Source organism: Talpa occidentalis, unplaced genomic scaffold, assembly GCF_014898055.3.
Source record: "Talpa occidentalis isolate TD23 unplaced genomic scaffold, MPIMG_talOcc4v2.1 talOcc4.14, whole genome shotgun sequence".
In the NCBI taxonomy this organism is placed as follows: Eukaryota; Metazoa; Chordata; class Mammalia; order Eulipotyphla; family Talpidae; genus Talpa; species Talpa occidentalis.
In genome coordinates, this window is record NW_023601433.1 from 72,178,913 (window position 1) to 72,198,538 (window position 19,626).

The 19,626-nt window shown below is 44.1% G+C and overlaps 1 protein-coding gene across 1 annotated transcript in view; it reads left to right on the forward strand.

Annotated features, from left to right (window-relative positions):
- Nucleotides 1-19,626, forward strand: part of MYO18B (myosin XVIIIB) — a gene marked incomplete at its 5' end in the record, with an annotated part of 234,879 nt that overhangs the window by 117,044 nt on the left and 98,209 nt on the right. The window contains 6 exon segments of the mRNA XM_054694681.1: nucleotides 1,490-1,609; nucleotides 1,952-2,060; nucleotides 6,671-6,795; nucleotides 11,190-11,344; nucleotides 14,908-15,031; nucleotides 16,130-16,330. Of these exon segments, the coding sequence (XP_054550656.1) occupies nucleotides 1,490-1,609; nucleotides 1,952-2,060; nucleotides 6,671-6,795; nucleotides 11,190-11,344; nucleotides 14,908-15,031; nucleotides 16,130-16,330 (834 nt within the window).

The following is a 19,626-nucleotide window of genomic DNA, read 5'->3' on the forward strand; positions in this document are numbered from 1 at the left end:
TTGCTGCAAGTCTAAGGTACCTTCTTATGATGGGAAACAGCAAGAAAGGGGTAAGGCAGGTCTGGAGCAGAAGGTGCAAAGTCAAAGCTCAAATCAAGACAATGGCTGCCATGGTTTCTGCCAAGGACAGCCTTCCCATGTGTCTCTCACTCATGTGTCTCTCCATGTCTCTCCATGTATCTCTTGCCAAGTCATTTCCCCCCCCCCACCCCTGGGTGAAAGCCAAAGGCCCAGAGCCCACTGGCCTTCTGTGTTATGTGACTACCCCTGGCCGCTCAGCTCCACCCCTAGTTCTCAGCAGCTCCTCGCTCAGGAAGTCCTGTTCATGGCGCGCTGGGACCTGTAACCCAGGCAGCCACAGATGAGAGTGGGGAACTGGCACCTCTCCTTCACGGAGGTGTACCTGTAACAATGCCACTGGAGCCCTGGCCCATTTGGTGTCTGTAGTTGTTCTGTAAATTGAAAAGAGAAAAAAGTGCAAGTTGAAATTCATTGAACAGCAAACCTTTTTATTTTTAGCTGTAAACATGTCTGCTTTAGCTCGCTGTATTCCTGAGGCAGGACCAAAGCCTTCTCTGATTGTGAGCATCTGTCTCGAGATCCACTTCTTACTTAAGCCACACCTTTAATGCACAACCTTATGATTTCCTGCTTTGCTTTCTCTAAAACAGAGCAAATGGCAAAATAATTTGAATGCAGAAATCTAATTTTTTACTTTTGCATTTTTATAGTCTTTGCGCCTTCTCCTGTTTGACAGAATTTTATAAAGCAGCTCACCCTTTTTTTTTTATTCCTTCCAAAGCATTCAACCTACTTTTCATGGAAACTCTCTGTCCGGTCATATTTTATAGGCTTATGTAATAGCTAACAGAATAAATAACTATAATGCAAGTGCACCAAGCATAAACATGTGGGGAACACAATCAGTGGATAGTGGGTGTGCATGGCTATCACGTGGTATAGACAGGTATACCACAGCCCTATGGTACCACATGGGCTTCCTTTTGAGAACTTTCTGATGTGGTGGATGTCTGTTGATCTGTCCTTCTGCGGAGCCAATGTATGGGTCAGTGAGATGGTGGGGGTTGGTTAAGGAGAGCTTCTGCTTGAATAGTTTGTTGTTTGACTTTTTTTCTTTTTAGCACTTACCGTGTGCCAGGCACTATGTTCATCTTTATGGGATTATCTCACTTAATTCTCAATACAATTCTATAAGTTATTGCCTCCCCTTTTAAAACAGAAAATACTGAGTATCAGATAGGCATTTTTCTTGGTTCAGTGTCACACAGCTGTTGAGTGTTGAGTCAATAACCTCATACATCAAGACCAATAAAATTCTGAAGTCCATCCTCTGACATCTCATTGCACAAACGGGTAGCACTGCAATGAAAGCCAGTGATTCGCCTAAGGGTAGCCCTGGGGAGTGTGACTAGGGGAGAAGACTTCGTCGTCTGCATGAGTGACCATGCTGTAACCCTCCCTGTCCCAGATTGCTGACTTGACCACAGAGCTCACTGATGAACGCTTCAAAGGAGACGTGGCCTGCCAGGTGCTAGAGAGTGAACGGGCTGAGCGGCTGCGGGCATTCCGGGAGGTCCAGGAGGTGAAGGTGAATGACCAGGATTTGTAGGGGTGTGGGAGAGGGGAGCTAAGCCATTGATAGGACCCAGTTGGGCCTGCCCCCATCTGCGTATATCTGGGATTCCCCATAGCAAAATGCACGGGCTTACTGACCTCCTTGCTCAAGGTCCTAGGTACATTTGGGTCTTCCAAAGGCTTGGAGATGCCATGAGAGAAGACTGCAAAGGATGGGCAGCCCCTGCCTATGGAGTCATCATGCACAAGGACTGCATGGGGGGTGGCTAGTCCTGATTTGGGAGGCTCCATGAAGGAGAGAGCTGCCCTAGGCTTCTACCCAACTCCAGTTTAGACCTCAAGATCTTTGTTTCAGAGCAAGTATGAGGAAGTTCAGAAGAATTTGGGAGAAGTGGTGAAGCAGTTGGAAGAAGCGCAGCAGAAAATTCAGTTGACTGACTTGGAAAGGAGTCACACCGGAGGAGGTGAGCAGACTTGCACCCATGAGGTTGCATGCTGATGGAAAAAGCTATTTTTGTTTTTTAAAAAGCTATGTTTTTATTTCATTCATTCATCTGGCCATCCTACACACTGACACTTACTATGTGCTAGATATTGCATTAAGGACCGAGATTTTGGCAGAGCAAACAGGCATGGCCTTTGCCCTGTTGGAGCTTACAGTCCATTGGCACAGACATTAAACATATAATCCAACAGCCCCCCAAATAATAAATTATCAATGGGATGTAAACTCTCTAGTAATAATGTAAAGGATGGTTAAAAAAAAAGTGGCTCTATGGACAAGGCATCTTTATATTTATGTGAATATTTAGTATATACATTTTGAGGGAAGTAGTTCAGTGGTTAGAATCGAGACTCTCTCTTACCAGGAAAGTGGCTTTGGGTAAAGAAATTTTTATGCCTTGGTTTTCTCATCTTTCAAATGGATTTAGTCATAGATGATGGAGAGTGTTGAGCCACTTACCTGGCACAGAGTGCTATTAGCTGGTAGCTGCTCTATCCTCATTAGCATCTCTCCCACTAGTGGGAATGGCACCCAGGATTACAGCTGCCTGTTGCAGTGGCAGTAGCACTCACTGAAGCCCTGGCACAGAATCCACTACTGTCTTCATTTAAAAGCAGTGTCAGTCAGTGAGAATGGCACATATTAAAAAAACTATCAACAACAAATGTTGGCGAGGGTGTGGAGAAAAAGGAACTCTTCTGCACTGTTGGTGGGAGTGCAAACTGGTCCAACCACTATGGAGAGCTGTGTGGAGATTTCTGGACCTACTAAACATAGAGCTTCCATATGATCCAGCAATTCCACTCCTAGGTATTTACCCAAAGGACACAGAAACATCAATTCCAAAGAACACCTGCACCCCTATGTTTATAGCAGCTCTATTTACAATAGCTAAGCTTTGGGAACAGCCCAAATGCCTAAAAATAGATGACTGGATCAAGAAGATGTGGTACATACACACCATGGAATATTACTCAACATTCAAAAAAGATAAACACATGCAATTTGCAGCAACATGGATGGCACTGGAAGGGATCATGCTCAGCGAAATAAGCCAAAAAGAAAAAGAAAAATACCGGATGGTCTCACTCATAGCAGGAATCTAGAAAACTTAAATAAGGGACCAGGAAATTGAATAACTATAAGAAAGTGAAAATCAAAATCAACAAAAAACTATGAACCAGAGACACTTTTTGGGGGGTGAGGGGCGGGAGGGGAGGGATTGGGGTCAGAATGGGGGGGTTGCAATTGTATGGGGAATATAAAAATAAAATTTATTATTTAAAAAAAAAAAAAAACTAAAAATAAATAAATAAAAAAATAAAAGCAGTGTCAGGCAATTACTGAGTGAATGGAGAGACAAGAGGCCCCTGGGTGGCCCAGTGCAGTGTGTGCTCAGCAGAGCCAGGGAGTTCAGAGGTGCCATCTCACAACCTGCTCGGAGACTCACGTTCCAGGGTTGGAATGGCATGGTGGCATATTGGTTAGTTCCTCTCCCCAGTCCAGATGAGTCAGGTGAGAAGGGTGTCCAGTGTTTCAGCTTTTATAAAGCATTAGCATCAGTCCTTCAACATCCCCAGAGAATTTATGCCCTAGAAATGTCAGGGACACTCAAGAGAAACAGAGGTCAGGAGGTGATAGAGATGAGTCAGGGCGCATTTTCTTCCTCACTCTCTTTTCCTCTGATGTCGGCTACCCCTAGGACAGAGGTTCACCGGGAGGTTAACGTGAGAGTCTCTGATACAGGAGACCACAGAGTAGGATGGTGCACAGAGTGGGGATGTGTGTGCACAGAACGGCTCCTTCTCTCCAGAAGGGTGTCAGCCTAGTCGCTGCCTGGTTTTGATTTATGTCTAAGTGCTACTCTCACTCTGTCTTTCTGTGGAAAGATATGGGAGTTGACTAGGAAGGAAAGATATGCTTCGTTCACGAGCATATTCATCACAATGCTGCATGGGCTCTCCACTCTAGACGCTCCTTCCAGAAACCAGCCCACAAATATTTTGTTTTTCATTATGAAAGTAATACATACTCATTATAGAAAATCTCAAAAATATAGGAAAGTTGAAAGAAGCAATAAAACACTTTAACTCCCACATTCCAATGCCACCACAACTTCCTCCATGGATTAAGTTGGAGTATGAATTATTTTCAAAAATGTTTTTCCCTCTATGCATGGTTAAGTATTTAAAGAGACCCTTTCGTGGTATTCATCCAGCACTGAGTTGGATCCTGTGGGTGCCCCAGAAGAATTTTAGTTGGGTCCTGCTCTCAAAAAGCTTGGATATAAATAGGGAGGTCAGATAAACCCAGGAAAAATGTGACTGGATAATAGTCATGAATTCTATGCACCCATGAGTGACACCCATGTGCAGGGAGTTTGGCGATCCCCTGAAGAAGGGGTAACATTAGTTTTGTCACCCACCATTCACTTTGAAGAACATTTTAGCACAGAGTGCCTGTGTCCATTTATGTATCCAGCTCTCCATACATCCTAACATCCATCCATTCATCCCCCCATTTAATGAAAATTTTGTTGCATTTATATGCTAGGTATTGCATAAGCCCTAGAGACATAGTGATGGGCAAAGAAAATTTGCTACCCTTATGAGTTTGAGTCTTATGGAGAGATTTCTGAAGGTTTACTTGTGAGAGCCCTGCTCATTCTAGGTTGCAGCTGTCTTTAAAATATTTTTCCCCTCCACTAGATTCCTGAAAATTTGGTTTCTTCTTCATTTCATCATCCCTTGTGCCTGGTATGGAACAGTGTGCTCACTAAGCACTGGAATGTATGGAAGGTAGAGGGAAGAGTATATAATGGATGGTTGGATAGTTGGATGGATGACTAGAGAGACAGATAGAGGTCGGATGAATGGATGATGAACAGAAAGATGGATGAATGGATGGATGCATGGATGGATGGATGGACAGACAGATGGATGATGGATGGAGAGATGGATGGGTGGATGGAGAGGGAGAGAGTATGGTGTCTAACTTAATCTCTCCACTTGTGGCATTTTTTTCCTGCAACTCCATTACCTTAAGGGACATTACTCTTTTATTCAGACAGTCAAAAAATAAGACCTTTTCCCTATATTCCTCCTATAAATGAGACCCATCTGATATTTTTATCCTTCTGACTTATTTCACTGAGCATAATACCTTCCAGTGCCATCCATATTGCTGCAAATGGCACAAATTTATCTTTTTGATTGCTGAATAGCATTCCATTGTGTATATATATACTATATATAGTATATATAGTATATATATTTAATATATAGTATATACTATATCTATAATATATATATAATATAATATATACTATAAAATATATACTATATATACTATATACTAAATATATATACTATATACTAAATATATATACTATATACTAAATATATATATACACTAAATCTTCTTGATCCATCTTGTCATCTGTTTTTTTTTTGGGCATTTAGGTTGTTTCCATAGCTTAGCTATTGTAAACAGTGCTGCAATAAACATAGGGGTGCAGGTTTCCCTTTGAATTAATGTTTCTGTTTCCTTTGGGTAGATCCCTAGGAGTAGAATTGCTGGGTCACATGGTAGCTCCATTTTTAGTAATTTGAAGAATGTTCACACAGATTTCCATAGTGGTTGGACCAGTCAAATAAGGGATCAGGGGAAAAAAAGACAAAACTAGCAAGTAACTATAAATTGGAGTCTTTCATCAGGGGAGAAGGAGGGAGAAAAATTACAGTGGGACAGAAAGAGCATAAGAGACTGTGGTGATGGTTCATGGGTGACTTGGTGCAGGAATTTTATGGGGACTACACCTGAGAGGAGAAAGTAAACTGTACAAAAATGAATAATGATGTAAAATATATAGAGAGAAATTTTTAAAAATCCCCTCCTGAAGAAAAACAAAAACAAGACCTTTCCCAATTGATTCTATTGAGCCAAACCATTTTCATCACAACAATAAATGACTTTTTTAGATTTTTACCAAGTCATGGGCTTGTTCTATTATCTCATAGAGAAGTCTTATGATTAACGTCTCTGTCACTCTGCATTCAGTAGACCCTTCAATTATTGCTCATTGATTTGTTAATTCAACCAACAGTCACTGATTCCATATTCTGCCACCCCATGTGGTTGGTCAGTAGGATAATTCCAATTGGTAAACTTGTATCAATATGGGGAGAATCTTCTGCCTGAAACTCTTCTAGTGGGTGTTGAGGACCCACACTTGACTAAAAGAGCTCCTTACCCTCAGGATTATGGAGTTTCTTGGGAAAATAAAGATACACGTACACTTATAGATACATGTACACTTAAAGCAACCAAGGCTAGAATGGGAAGCAATCAACAACTTTAAGCTCCTAGAGGTGGTCATGACAAGCTGATGGAGGCAGTGGGTTTCTCCTAAGCTTGAACTTAAAGCAGGATTTCCTAACCTGAAGTTCAGTACTGATCCTCGGGAACGCTCTGAAAATACGTAATTGTGTAGAAAAAGCTGAGAAAATGGAAGTGAGCCATCCTATCTCACGAGCCTTTCTTCCTGCCTCCCTGCATCCGTGGTAACAGCGGATGAGTGGCAGACGCGCTTCGACTGCGCTCAGATGGAGAATGAGTTCCTCAGAAAGCGGCTACAGCAATTTGAAGAGAGGTTGGACTCAGAGTTGACATCCAGGAAAGAGCTGGAACAGAAGGTAAGAGGTGGAGGGTAGTCTGGACACAGTGTGTCAGCGAGCTACTGGTTTCTGATCTCCACTGTGGGTGGCTGACCAGGGATGGACATGGCTGACCAGAGGATGGACATGGCTGACCAGAGGACAGACCATTTCTCACTCCACCACTACTACAAAGTCTGGTCACTGTGGGATATGCAAAGCAGTTTCTGTGGGATATGCAAAATACGCAGGTCTTCTACACAAGGAAAGAATACTCTGTGGTGTAAAGAAATGAACATTAACTTAGGATTTTGGAGTTCCAGTTCCATCTCTGCTTTGACCTTGTGGAAATCACTTTACCTTTTGGATCTCATATTTCTCACCTATAAAATGATTGCAATCTGCTCTTAAAATAGCCAAATTTTATCCATTCCCATTGCCTTTATTCTAACCTGCCACCTTCAACTCTCATCTAGAACAGAACGACAGACTCCTCCCAGGTCTCCCCTCCGCCGTACAGTAGCCAAGGGATCTTCGGAGTTTCTTGCAGCTTGTTCTGCTATCCCAAATTATGCCAACTTTCATGGTGAATTCTTTAGTAAATTTTCATTGTGAGCTCATTTTTAACAACCTCCCTTCTCCCCTGGACCCCAACAATAGCCCCAGGTGGTCTGTGTTATGGAATGTTTATTTTCCTTCTGACTCTCCAGGTGAATTGTTTTGTGTTTAGCTGTTTTTTATTTTGTTGGTCTTGTTTTTTAATTCTTTAGTATTTTTATTGATTTTACTAGGAGTCTTGCTTATAAGGTTGTGGACATATTCCTCCTGAAAAAGCACTTTTGCACTTCTCAGCAGCCTGAGATTATGCTAAATTCTCAGTTTCAAATGGTTGCAACATGGGCAAAGTATTGATTTGAGTTCTAAACCCACAAGAACCACAGACCTGGGAATTTAATTCTTTTCCCCCTGCCTGGAGCCAGAGTGGCAGCCAGCTTTCTTACCATCTTTACAGGCCAGTGGATGGCGATTTCTTGCTGCATCTTACTGAGAGGCAGCTCTTTGAGAGAACTGACTTAACACAAGGCTCTTCATTCCAACTCCCCGCTGGCCAAGGGCACACTGAGACACAGCCTTATCCTTAAGGACACTTCTGCATCTACCAAACAGCTCCCCTTGTCTTCCACCCTACCTGCCATAAATCTCTACCAATAATGCTCTTGTTTTATGTTCTCTGCATTTCTGATATCCCCAAATTCTCTATGCTTTTTTGAAAGTGCAGCTAGACATTCCAAATACAATGTAATCTTGTCCAGCATCTCTAAATCAGTGTAGTGACAGTTTAATCTCTTTGGCTTTCTTCCATCATCTTCAGCCACCACAAATCTACTATGCAGACTGGTTCTTTTCTAACTAGTCTGTAATCTAACCAGTGGTGTGATGATAAACATATAAAAGCCCTGATACCAATTGCTAATTACCATGGTGTAAATACTCCCACATAGCCAATTTCAGATTACCAGTGTGATGTGTCACTAAACATGGAATTGGGGTGGGATGGGTGCAATCAGCATCCTTAAGTCAGTATAAACCAGCTCCAGCACACCACGAAGTCCAAACACATTCAATTGTCTTTTTCAAAAGACTTTTTTTTAGGTCACTTTAAAGTTTACAGAAAAATTAAGGGGAAGGTACAGGGATTTCCCATATACTACCAGCTCCTCCACATGCATAACTCCCTGCATTACGAACAGCCTTCACCAGAGCGGGACATTTGTTACAACTGATGAGCCTATATTGACATGTCATCACCCAAAGTTCTTTAGTTCACATTATGGCTTATACTTGCTCTTGTACATTCTGTAGGTTTGGACAAATGTATAATGGCACGTGTATACCGTGTTAGTTTCATAGTGTAGTTTCACTGCCCTAAAAATCTTTGTGCTCTGCCTGCTCATCCTTCATTCCCCCCAACACCTGGTAACCACTGATCATTTTGTTGTCTCTATAGTTTTGCCTTTTCCAGAATGTCAAACAGTTGGAATCGCACAGTTGTAGCCTTTCAGATAGACTTCTCTCACTTAGCAATTTGCATTTAATTCCCTCTATCACTTGATAGCTAATTTCTTTTAAGTGCAAAATATTCCATTGTTGGACTATATTACAGTGTATTTGTCCATTCACCTACCACGGGACATCTTGGTAGCTTCCAAGTTTTGGCAATTATGAGTCAATCTCCTGTGAAGTTCTGTGTACAGATTTCTCTATGGACATAAATTTTCATCTCTTTTGGGTAAAGGAGCACAATCGCTGGATTGTATGGAAAGAGCGTATTTAGTTTTATAAAAGCCACCATACTGTCTTCCTAAGTTGCAGGCCATTTTGCATCTCACCAACAATGGATGAGAGCGGCTGCTGTTGCACATCCTCACCTGCATTTGATGTCAGTGCCAGTGGCCACTCCAGTAGGTGTATAGTGGCATCTCATTTGAATTTGCATTCCCTCAGAATATATGGTGTGGAGCCCTCTTTACATGCCATCTGCCCTGGTCTAGGCAGTTTTGGTAAGCTCAGGTCTTTTGGCCATTGTTAAGTTGAATTTGTTTTCTGATTTTTGAGTTTAAAGAGTTGTGTGTTTGGATAATGCTCCCAATCAAATATGTCTTATGAATATCTTCTCTATCAGTGACTTGTCTTTTCATTCTTTTGATAGTGTCTTTTGCACAGCAGAAATTTTTAATTTTCATAAAATGCAGCTTATTGATTTTTCCCTGGGTCATTCCTTTAGAATCATACCTCAAAAAATCATTTCCAAACCTGTCACCCATGTTATCTCTGGAAATTTTACCGGTTTTACTTTTTACATTTAGGTCTGTGATCCATTTGGAATTAATATTTTTGTGAAGTGTGTAAAGTCAGTGTCTAGATTCATTTTTTGCATGTGGATGCTGACTTGTTCCAGCAACATTTGCTGAAGAGACTTTTTTCCTCCACTGTATTGCCTTTGCCCTTTTGTGAAAGATCAATAGACTATATTTCTCTGGATCTATTTCTGGTCTCTCTATTCTGTTTCATTGCATCTTTTTTTCCCTTCCTGGAAAATACCTTATTTCTTCTCACCCCTGGGCCATGTCATTTGCTCTTCTTAAACTACTCTTTTTCTCCTCTACCTGGGTATCTCCAACTATCCTTAAGATCTCAGCTGAAATGTCATTCCCTCCAGAAAGTCTTGTCTGGCACAGATTGGGTCAGGTGCCTCTAAATTGTTTCCTCAAATGTAATCTTTATCATGTTGCATTGTAATTACCAACCTATTTCTTGGTCTCCCCCATTAGAGGCAAGTGCTGTGATGGTCAAGGTGTCATATTTGCCAGTTCTACTATTATCTTTATCTCCTTATTGTAAGAAGAAAGTATCATGTGATCACCTTGCAGAGGTGGGCCAGGGTTAGATCACGTTAAGTTTATAGACAATAGAAGCAAACTTTAGTATCCTCCTCAGGGAGGGTTTCATTGTGGCCTCCAAGATGGACATCATGTTGTGATCAAGAGGCATCTTGAGTTGTAGATAAACCCAGAAGGACAACTGTAGGGAAACAGCCTGGTTTCTTTAATAACAAATTACAAAGTTGGGTCAGTTTCCCCAAGGAAGTAGAATATTCATGCTACATTAAAAAGTAATAAAACTGCAACCTTTTCTGAGCAGCAGAATATAAGAAAACATCCCATTTGCCTTCAAATACTGAATTTAGAATTACAGGCTTCATTAACTCAGCGTTTTGCTTATTTAAAGCAATTCTTTAATGAGGCCATTTTTTCAAAGCGAGTGTGCTGAGTTGCCCTCTCTTGCAGATCTAAACTAGGACATTTGGGAGGGTGATCCTGGAGGAAGATGCAAGAGGCTTTGCTTTTCTGTTTGTTTACGGTCATGTGCCTTTCTGTATAATCGAGCCCATCTAAAGTACCTTTTCCTGTGCTAACCTTTAGAGCCTGTCCCTAGGGTTTCCTGGTCAGATTTTCTAGGTGTGCCATTTTGACTGTTTCAGAGCGAATCCTCATGGCTAATCATCACCTGACTCCACAGATTATGCCAGCTAATGCGGATATTGATGTTACTGCACTCAAGGGGCTATCAAGCTGAGGCAGGGCTTGTGAAAAAATCCGTGGGTATGTTGACAGGAGGATTATTGAGGAAAAGTCAAAACCACCCCAGGAGATGAATGGAATTACTCCCATTTTACTCCTGAGCAAACTAAGGCTCAGAGGAGTAGGTTACTCAAAGTGAAACAGGGAGAAAGTGGCCAAGACAGGTTCTCCCCCTTCCTGAGTCTGGTCTTTTCCATTATGTGCACCTTGGAAGTGGCAGCAGCTTGAAAGAAAAAGTAGAAAGTTTGTTCAGTGTCAACAGTGGGGTAATTCATCTCGTTCCTTCCTCAGCTTGGGGAGCTGCAGAGCGCTTACGAGGGCTCCAAGAACATGGCGCATCAGCTGAAGAGGAAGTGCCGCCATTTGACCTGTGAGCTGGAGGACACGCGCCTCCTGCTGGAGAACCAGCAGAGCCGAAACCATGAGCTTGAGAAGAAGCAGAAGAAGTGAGTCATGATCCATCCAGATCAGCACCTCGCTGCCAGGGTGGGCTGTTTTGGTCCCAGGGTCTTCTGGGGTTTCTGGGTTTTCCTCTTAACCTCCCTCCCTGCTGTCAGGCCTCTTTATCCATGGGGCTGACTTACCCCCGCCCCCACTTTTTTCTGCCCTAGTTTTCCTCTTTTCACACCTTATTCCTGTAAGATTCTTCCAAGAATCTAGCTAGGAAAGATTCTTTTCTGTTCTGCAGGCTCAACTCTATCACCACTTGGCTATGTGGCTTTGGAGAACTTTCTTGTTTTGTCTGGGTCCCAACATTCCCATTTATCAAGTGAAGAGTTTGTTGTGGAAGGCAAAGAAAGCCTAGTGTGGTAGTTTGGAGTCCAAGTGCTGATGTCCATTCTGGCCCCCAGTTAAAGTCATTTAACAGCCTCAGATTCTTTCTTTAGTCTTAGGCCGGAGGGATTGGGGGGGGGAGTGTGTTAGGGGAGTGGATGAGAACGCCCCCTTGTGGTGAGGACTGGATAATACAGTTGATTCATGCAAAGGTAATAAATGAAGCTTCCTATTATGGTTGTCGGAAACAGGGCAAGAGAATGAGGAGGAAGCCAAAAAATCAAGTCACTGCTTTTTCCATTTAGGGTTTAAGCTCTCAGGTCAGGTAAGCAGTTCTGGCTGGGATTGATCTTTGTGTAGAAACAAGATGCCACTCGGATTTGCTCACTGATCCCCACGCTTGGATTGCTCCTCAGGATGTGGTCCCAGCAGCCAATGGTGGAGCCTGGGCTGGAGTCCAGGTTCATGCTCAAGGGCTTTTTATGCAAAAACTCAGTACCCATGATGCTTTTATCCCTGGATGCCGTGCTGTGTGTGAAGTTCTTCAGCTCGCTTTGTGAGGGAAAATGTGTGCAGAGGTCCTGTTTGAGTGAGGCAAGCCCTAATGGCGACTTCATATGCAGCAAATAGATGAAACGCAGCCTCTTTTAGAAGGTCCAGGATAAAAATACAGAAAAGTGTTCTCATGTGAGCCAGGGACATGGTTTTGCTGAGAGCACCTCTTTTCCAAGAAAGCTTAATTCCAAGCTAAATTATGTTTCCATAGGAGTGGCATAGATTTTGAGCTTGATCTGTGTTAAATATTGTTTTTCTCACTTAACCTTGAGATTTCCTGAGCTGGCTTCTTCATCGGAAAAAAAATAAAGAACTTTTAAAGGTTGCTAGCATGCTCCCCAAATGAGAGAGGTTTGTTATCTTCATATTGATATTTAACTGTTTCCTTCCCCACCTTCTTGTGTATGTTCAGGCTAAAGTTTGCCCTTGCAGTAGGGAAAGGAGCTTAGTCCTTTTGTCATTTCCTCTGTGATCTCATCAAAAGACACCACCTCTCTGGGCCAGAGAGGAGCCCTAGACTTTAAGGAGGCCTCCTGTAAAAGGGACCCAACAAACTCCTTCTGTAAATCAGAGAGGTGTGGACTTATGATCTCCCAGGTTGTTTTGAGATATGACAGTTGTGGCCCACCCTCTCCCATTGTGTGTGGCCTCATGGGGAGTCTCAGCTCTCTATAGGATTGGACACCTGCCCCCGGAGTTTATGCAACCAGAAAATTGCATCTTTGGTCTATTGCTCAATCCTTTGGGCAAAAATCCCTTATTCCAGGTAGTGAGGAACCTCCCTGTGAGGCACCCCAGAAGAATCCCTATGTCTTCATACTTAGGACTTTCTTCTCTCAGAACTTACTTGCCGTGCTGTGCTCTACTCCGCTGTCATCTCTTGGCCAAAGTTAGTATTTTTCATTCTGATTGCAGAGAGCAGCCACTGGCATTTTAGGTGGGTTAGCATTTTGGCAGGGAGTCTATGAAAGCAGTAGAAGGCTGATTCTAATGATGGAAATTCAGGCAGGACTGTAGTGCGAGATTCAGAAGTTAGCAATATACATCCTCAACTCTAAGTGTATACAAATTGTACATGTGGGCTCCTCCTTCATGAACCAAGACACACTCGTAGAGTTTCCAGTCCCCATTGTGGCTTCTAAGTTCAGAGTGACCCAGAATGATTCCATTTAGAGTTGATTCTTACTGCCAGGGCTACCCCATGCATCACAAAGTTCAGTTGAGGACCGATGGAATTCCCAGCTTGCTTCCTTGGGGTAACCCCTGTGCTGGGCTTGTAACTCCTACACTTGTGGGAGTTGGACTCCAGGCCCACTCTTAGTGGGGTGAAGAGTGTTCAAACCCACTTGACCTTGGGTAGTTAGTTAATCGGTGGTTCCAGAAGTTAGCATCTGTAGGATCCATTCTTTGGCATCAAGTGGCCTGTTAAGTCAAGGACGCCTTTGAAACGCCAGTCACTGTCTGGCATCCACTGATCTAGCCCACCTGTCCCAGAGTAGGGGCAGGTGTGTAGGGGACTGACCAAGACAGTAGAGAAGCAGGACTCAGGCCCACTTCTACCACTTTGGAATTTGGGGCTGAATCACACCACCTCTCCTAACTTTGGTTTCCCCTTCTTGCTGAATCGTTCTAAGGACTCTGTGGACCCAGCCTGGAACCTGGCCCTTTGGGACTTGGATCATTGTCATCATCACAATGTTTTCATTCAGGGGTAGCCAATAATGCCTCCTGAGTGATATCCCCAGTAGCCAATCAGAGAGGTCCTGGGGCATTCCAACAGTGGGGCTCCCTTACAGGACCCAGACTGACTTTCTCAGGAGTCTGAGGCTTTGAATGACCATCTGGTGTTGAGAGACCTTGGATAATCCTGTGTCACAGGAGACCTTCTCACCAGGCCTAAATCTCATTCAGGCCTCAACAAGTTGCCTGGAGCAGGGCAACTTTCTGTGTGGACTGAGGACAAGGAGAATCTCATCTTGTTGAGACTTGACAGAGCCTCCTCTGTTGGTCTCCACATCTGCAATCAGGCTAGAAGCCCGAGACAGCTGCATGGAGTGATGGCAAGTCGAGGGCGTGCTCTCCACCCAGTGGGCATCCTCAGGGGGGTGGGTAGTGGGTCCCAGTAGAAGCCTCTCCTGGTTCTCCACATGGCTCCCTGGAGGACCGTCTAGTCTGTGCTTTCTGCTGAGGAGACAAATGAAGACGAGACTGAGTACATAAATGCCCGACATTTGTCAGTCATTGCCATGACCAAGTATAGCTGGTGAGTGCCTAGGCCTCACTACAGCTTGTGCAAGATGAGAATGACACTCCCCTTGTCTGTGGCCATCTGCCTTCCTTCTTTCACTTTTCAGTAACTATTAGATGCCACCCCAGGCCTAGTAGATTGATGAGCTTATTCTAGATATCTATATTTTTCATTCTCTGTTTGTATATAATATTATTTTAATTTTATCTTTTTGTCATGTTAAATGTGTCCAGTATTCCTGTGGAAACTCTATTAAAACTCTAAAAGTTGCTCTTGGAATTCCAGACCCTACCCTACACCCGCAGGCTGACTGGAAAGCCTGGCACAATCCTCCGTCATTTCCGCCCCTCCCTTTCTTCTCTTGACTCTTGACAAACTCTCTACCCCTCTCCTCTTCTGCTCCGGGTGCCCTGATGTGTTCTTCTTGGGCAGGTTTGACATGCAGCTGGCCCAGGCCCTGGGCGAGTCTGTGTTTGAGAAGGGACTACGCGAGAAGGTGACCCAGGAGAACACCAGTGTCCGCTGGGAACTTGGCCAGCTTCAGCAACAGCTAACGGTAAGGGCTGGAGCACAGGGCATCTGGGCTCTTGGTCGCTGGCCTTCAGGAAACCCCACGTGCATCTGCTGTAAACAGTGACCGGGAGAGAGCTCTGTGCAGGTGTGCCAGTCTGCCAGCCAGCCGGAGCCATGGACCCATTGTGCCTTAATAAAGATCCCCAGTGCTTGGAAGATTGATGTCAGACCTCCCTGATGTGATGTCACTTAAGACATTGCTCCGGTCACCTGCATGAGTTCCAAGATAGCCACCTGGGAGGTGTGAGAGGCTCGTCAGAGAACGAATTACCTAAAGCCCATCCATAGGCTGGCTTCGTGCACAGGGATTTTATTAAAATGCAATATGGGCATCTCACTTGGTTGCCCCTCACACTTCAGTGGCTCCCTAAGGCCCCCAAGAGAACCTCTAAATCTCTTAGTCTAGCATTTAGTTCTTTCATGGTTCTAGCCCAAAATTCTTTGATCCTGGGACTGACTTCTAACCTCGAAGATTCATTTTTGAATATTTTTCCTCCCTGCTCCCATATGTCAATCTGAACCTCAGCAGGTACACAGCTTACAAAGACACTGGACATTTCCCTTATGCATGTGGAGGTTTAACTCTAAGGTAGTGGTATTGCTGGCACGAAAATGCCCCCAGAACAAATAGGCCTCTCTGGTGGCCCAAAGGGTTATGTCTCAGCACTATGAAGCTATCGGCAGCCACTGCAGCATGAGTTCAATCCCCAGCCAGGGAGCTACCCACATGGCACAGCAGACCTCTCCTGTCTGACCCGCTGCTCCCTTCAGCAGTGCATTTCAGTAGATCCGCCTGTTCTGTTCCCCACTCTGTCTCTGGTGAATCCTCTCACCCCCCCCACCCCTGCACCTCTGACCTACACCCCAGCTCTTTTATGCATAAATAAAATAAATCTTCAAAAATGCCCCCAACACTGCCCATCTGAGCTGCCCCAGAGAGCAGCCCTTGGTGGTCCACAGGGGGCACTGTAAGGGGCCGTGCTGTGAAGGGGAGATGGCATGCGCTGAATAGTGGAACGCATCATGCCCTGGGGAAAGGGATGGCATGTGACTCCCATCGTGACCCCATTTGTCTCTGTAGCAAAAGGAGCAGGAAACCTTGCATTTGAAGCAAGAGGTGGAGATGCTACAGGCCCAGAAACAAGAACTGCTGGGGTCTCCCTCTTTGGGGGAAAATTCCGTTGCTGGCTTGAAGGAGAGGCTCTGGAAGCTGGAATCCAGTGCCCTCGAGCAACAGAAAATCCAGAACCAGCAGGAAAATACCATCAAGCAGCTGGAGCAGGTAGGAAGCCCTCTGCAGCGCAGATGCCTTGCCCCATGCTGACCCCAGAGGGATATTATTACATGTGACAAGAGCGCCTACCTCAGGTGCTGCTCATCCTTCTATGGCTCCCTATTCTCCTGAGAACCTCACTGACATCAGATCCTCCATGGTCTGGCCCAACCCTGCCATCCTGCAAGTGTCAGGATCACCTCCTCAGAGAAACTTGCCTCGTCGCCTTCTTGAAAATAGTTCACCCCATGTCACAGCACGTTCCCTCTCCTTGGCTGATTTTTCGTCATAGTACCTGCTGTCATTATTCAATATTATTTAAAAAAATTTGCTCAATGCTTGTCTCCCCCATTACAATATAAGTTTCAAAAAGGCAGATTTTTTTTTCTTTTGCATATCTTGCTTATCAGGGTATGAGGCCAGGTCCATAACTGGTGGTCAATAAATAACTGTCAACCAAGTATCGGACATTTACTGAGCGCTGTCTGTGACCAGGCTCAGCCCTAAGCAGCCCCACACATCAGCTCAGGAATCCCCCCATCCTTATACAGTGAAATGTTAGTTATTTGCCCCATTGTACAGATGTGGAAACTGAGTCTCAGAGACACAGAGAAAGTGGCAGGGATGGAATCTAGAGCCTGTACCACCTGACTCCACAGTGTCTTGAATACCTACTGTGTGCATAGCCTTGGCAAGGAAGCTTGGAATGCTAATCTTCAGGAAATGCAAATAACTCCGGGAATAAGGCAGGAATATCAAGTGCTCTTGTGCCAGCACCCTCAACAAAGTATCAGATGAATATTTTGTCTGATTTTTTGTTTATTTGCCCACTCATTCCACAAAGAATTTTGGGCAGCTTAGGCGATATATGCATAATAAAATAGAAATATTATAAATTAAATGATCTGAATCAGAAAAACACAAAATAAATGCTAAGGAGGGGTGGGGATAGTAAGCTGACATGCAGGTGCACCTCCCTTGAGACATGGCACAGGAAGAGTTTCTGCTCTACAATTCCTGGTGCCCAGAGAGAAAAAGGAAATATGTATGATGTGCTTTTTGTTATATCCAAGATAAAAACAAACCAATTTTTCAAGGGGAAGCATGGCTTTTCTTGATGCTTTGCTGTAAAGAAACTTCTCAGGTGGGATCTCCTAAGGAGCAAGTATTCTTGAAGAGCTTTTAAGACTGGAATCCCCTTTTCAAGACAATCTGACCAGGCAGCATGAATATGTGAAGTAGATGAACTCTGGAAAGCTCTGGCAAAAGGGAGGAAGTTTGGACTTGAGATAAGAAGAAGACCGGGCTGTCAGCTCTTGTTTCTCTCTGCACTGGCATGGAGCCTTCTGAGTACTGAAACCTGGGAATGGTGGGCATGGAGGAATGGAGTCTGGAGCAGTGTAGAAAGAGAACTCCTTCATTCACTCAGTCAGCCATATTTATTAAGCACCTGCTTTGTGTCAGGCAATGCGTAGATGCTAGGCATGCAGCTGTAAACATTGTAGTCATGCTAAGTCTTATGGGAAAGTTGCAGATCGGGCCCTGGGCGCAGGGTTGGGAAATAGTCAGGGAAGACTTCCTGGAGAAAATGACAATGATATCAAAAGCTGAGTACAAAGGATGAATCTGAGTGGATCAACCAAGAAAGTGCAGGCAGAGGGAACCACCCATGCAATGGCCTGGAGGCAGGAAGGTCATGTGGCATTTAAGGGGCTATAATATGATCTCCTCTACACGGCCCTCCAGAAGCTCCCATTTTCTGTTTGACCTTATTAGGCAAGCCCCTGTTGTCTCTAGACTTCAGTCTTCATCTGTACAATGAAATTAGAGTGGTGCTCATCCCTCAACCCTAGCTCAGAGTCTGTGAAGGCTCGTGAAGAAGGGAGACTACCTGTGTAGGTCATTAGGGATCACGGAGGCTGGTGCAGCGACCCAGAGCAACCCCGATCAAGAATGAAGCAACCACTTTGGAAAACAGTTAAGTCCTTCAGACACCATCAGGGGACCTCCTGCTTGGAAACAAAACATACTCCCATGACCTCAGAGACCCCAAAGTTAATGCTGCTTCCTAAATCCCCCCCCTCTGACCCCCCAGCTTACACAGGAGGCAAGGCTGACTCTACGGCTGCATCCACCCTCAGCCTCGCCCATAACCTCCTACTGCATTGTGCCCTTGGAGCTGTCCAGGAGATACTTATTGATTACAATAGAGTACCTTTTCCAGGGAATTTTATGTTAACTCATATAAACTGACATAAATGGTATTGCAGATGTCAGGAGTGTCCAAGAGGCTAGGAAAAAAGTGAAAAAGAAATATTATATTTACTTGCTTAAACTCCTCATTTTGGATTATCTTCCCATAACCTCTGTCATTTTAAAGGAGGCAAGGAAGGAAGTTGACATTTAAAGTGAGCCTGCTTTATGCCAGGGACTGTAATAGGGGCTCTGACGTCTGCTTTCCATTTTACTCTTCGCTACAGTCCTACAAGACAGAAAAAATTATCAATATCTTAAAAGACCAAGTTTGTTTTTCCTCAGCTTAATTCCCATGTTAGGGACAGCAGTTGCAACCTCCTGAAAGCTTGCTGGGCTGTGAATAAAGGGCCAGAAAGTCACACTTCTCACAATGAACCCTTCTAAATGCTGCTCTCTGGACCCACAACCCAAATGAAGAGAGAAATGAAAGCTTAGAAGTGTAGCTTCTTGGGGTCTGTACCCTAGAGATTGTGATCCAAGACCTAGGGTAAAACCCTGGAATTTACATTAAAAAAAAAGAAAACACATTAGGTAATTCTAATGTGCCACAGAATTCAAGAGGTAAGATCGTGGCACACTTTCTGGTTATGTAGATCAAGTAAAATCTTAAAGAACTGGAACTCATGATTCTGCCTCTAATTCTAGAACTTTCCATGCAACATCACCCAATTCAAACATCAGGCACAGCTCTGATCAAGTTTTGAAGACTCATCTCCTTCAGGCTGCCAGGAAGGGTGGGGATATTCCTTTCTGTCTATCAAATCCTGGGCAGAAGAATGTAATATTCATGTGCCACACACTGTGCTAAGTGCTTTACATGGACCACATGATTTAATTCTACAATAGCATTCTAAGATGGTTGTTTTCTGTGAAGAGAGGGAACAGAACAGAGGCAAAGTGGACTGACCAAGGTAACAGCTTAGGCATGCATATGTCAGAGGCTGTGTTACGTTCCTCGGCATAAAGCTGGCTCACTTTAAACGTTAGCATTTGCAGGCAAAACACCACCCTTCCAAAGCACCATCACAGATGCCTGCTCCAGGCATGAC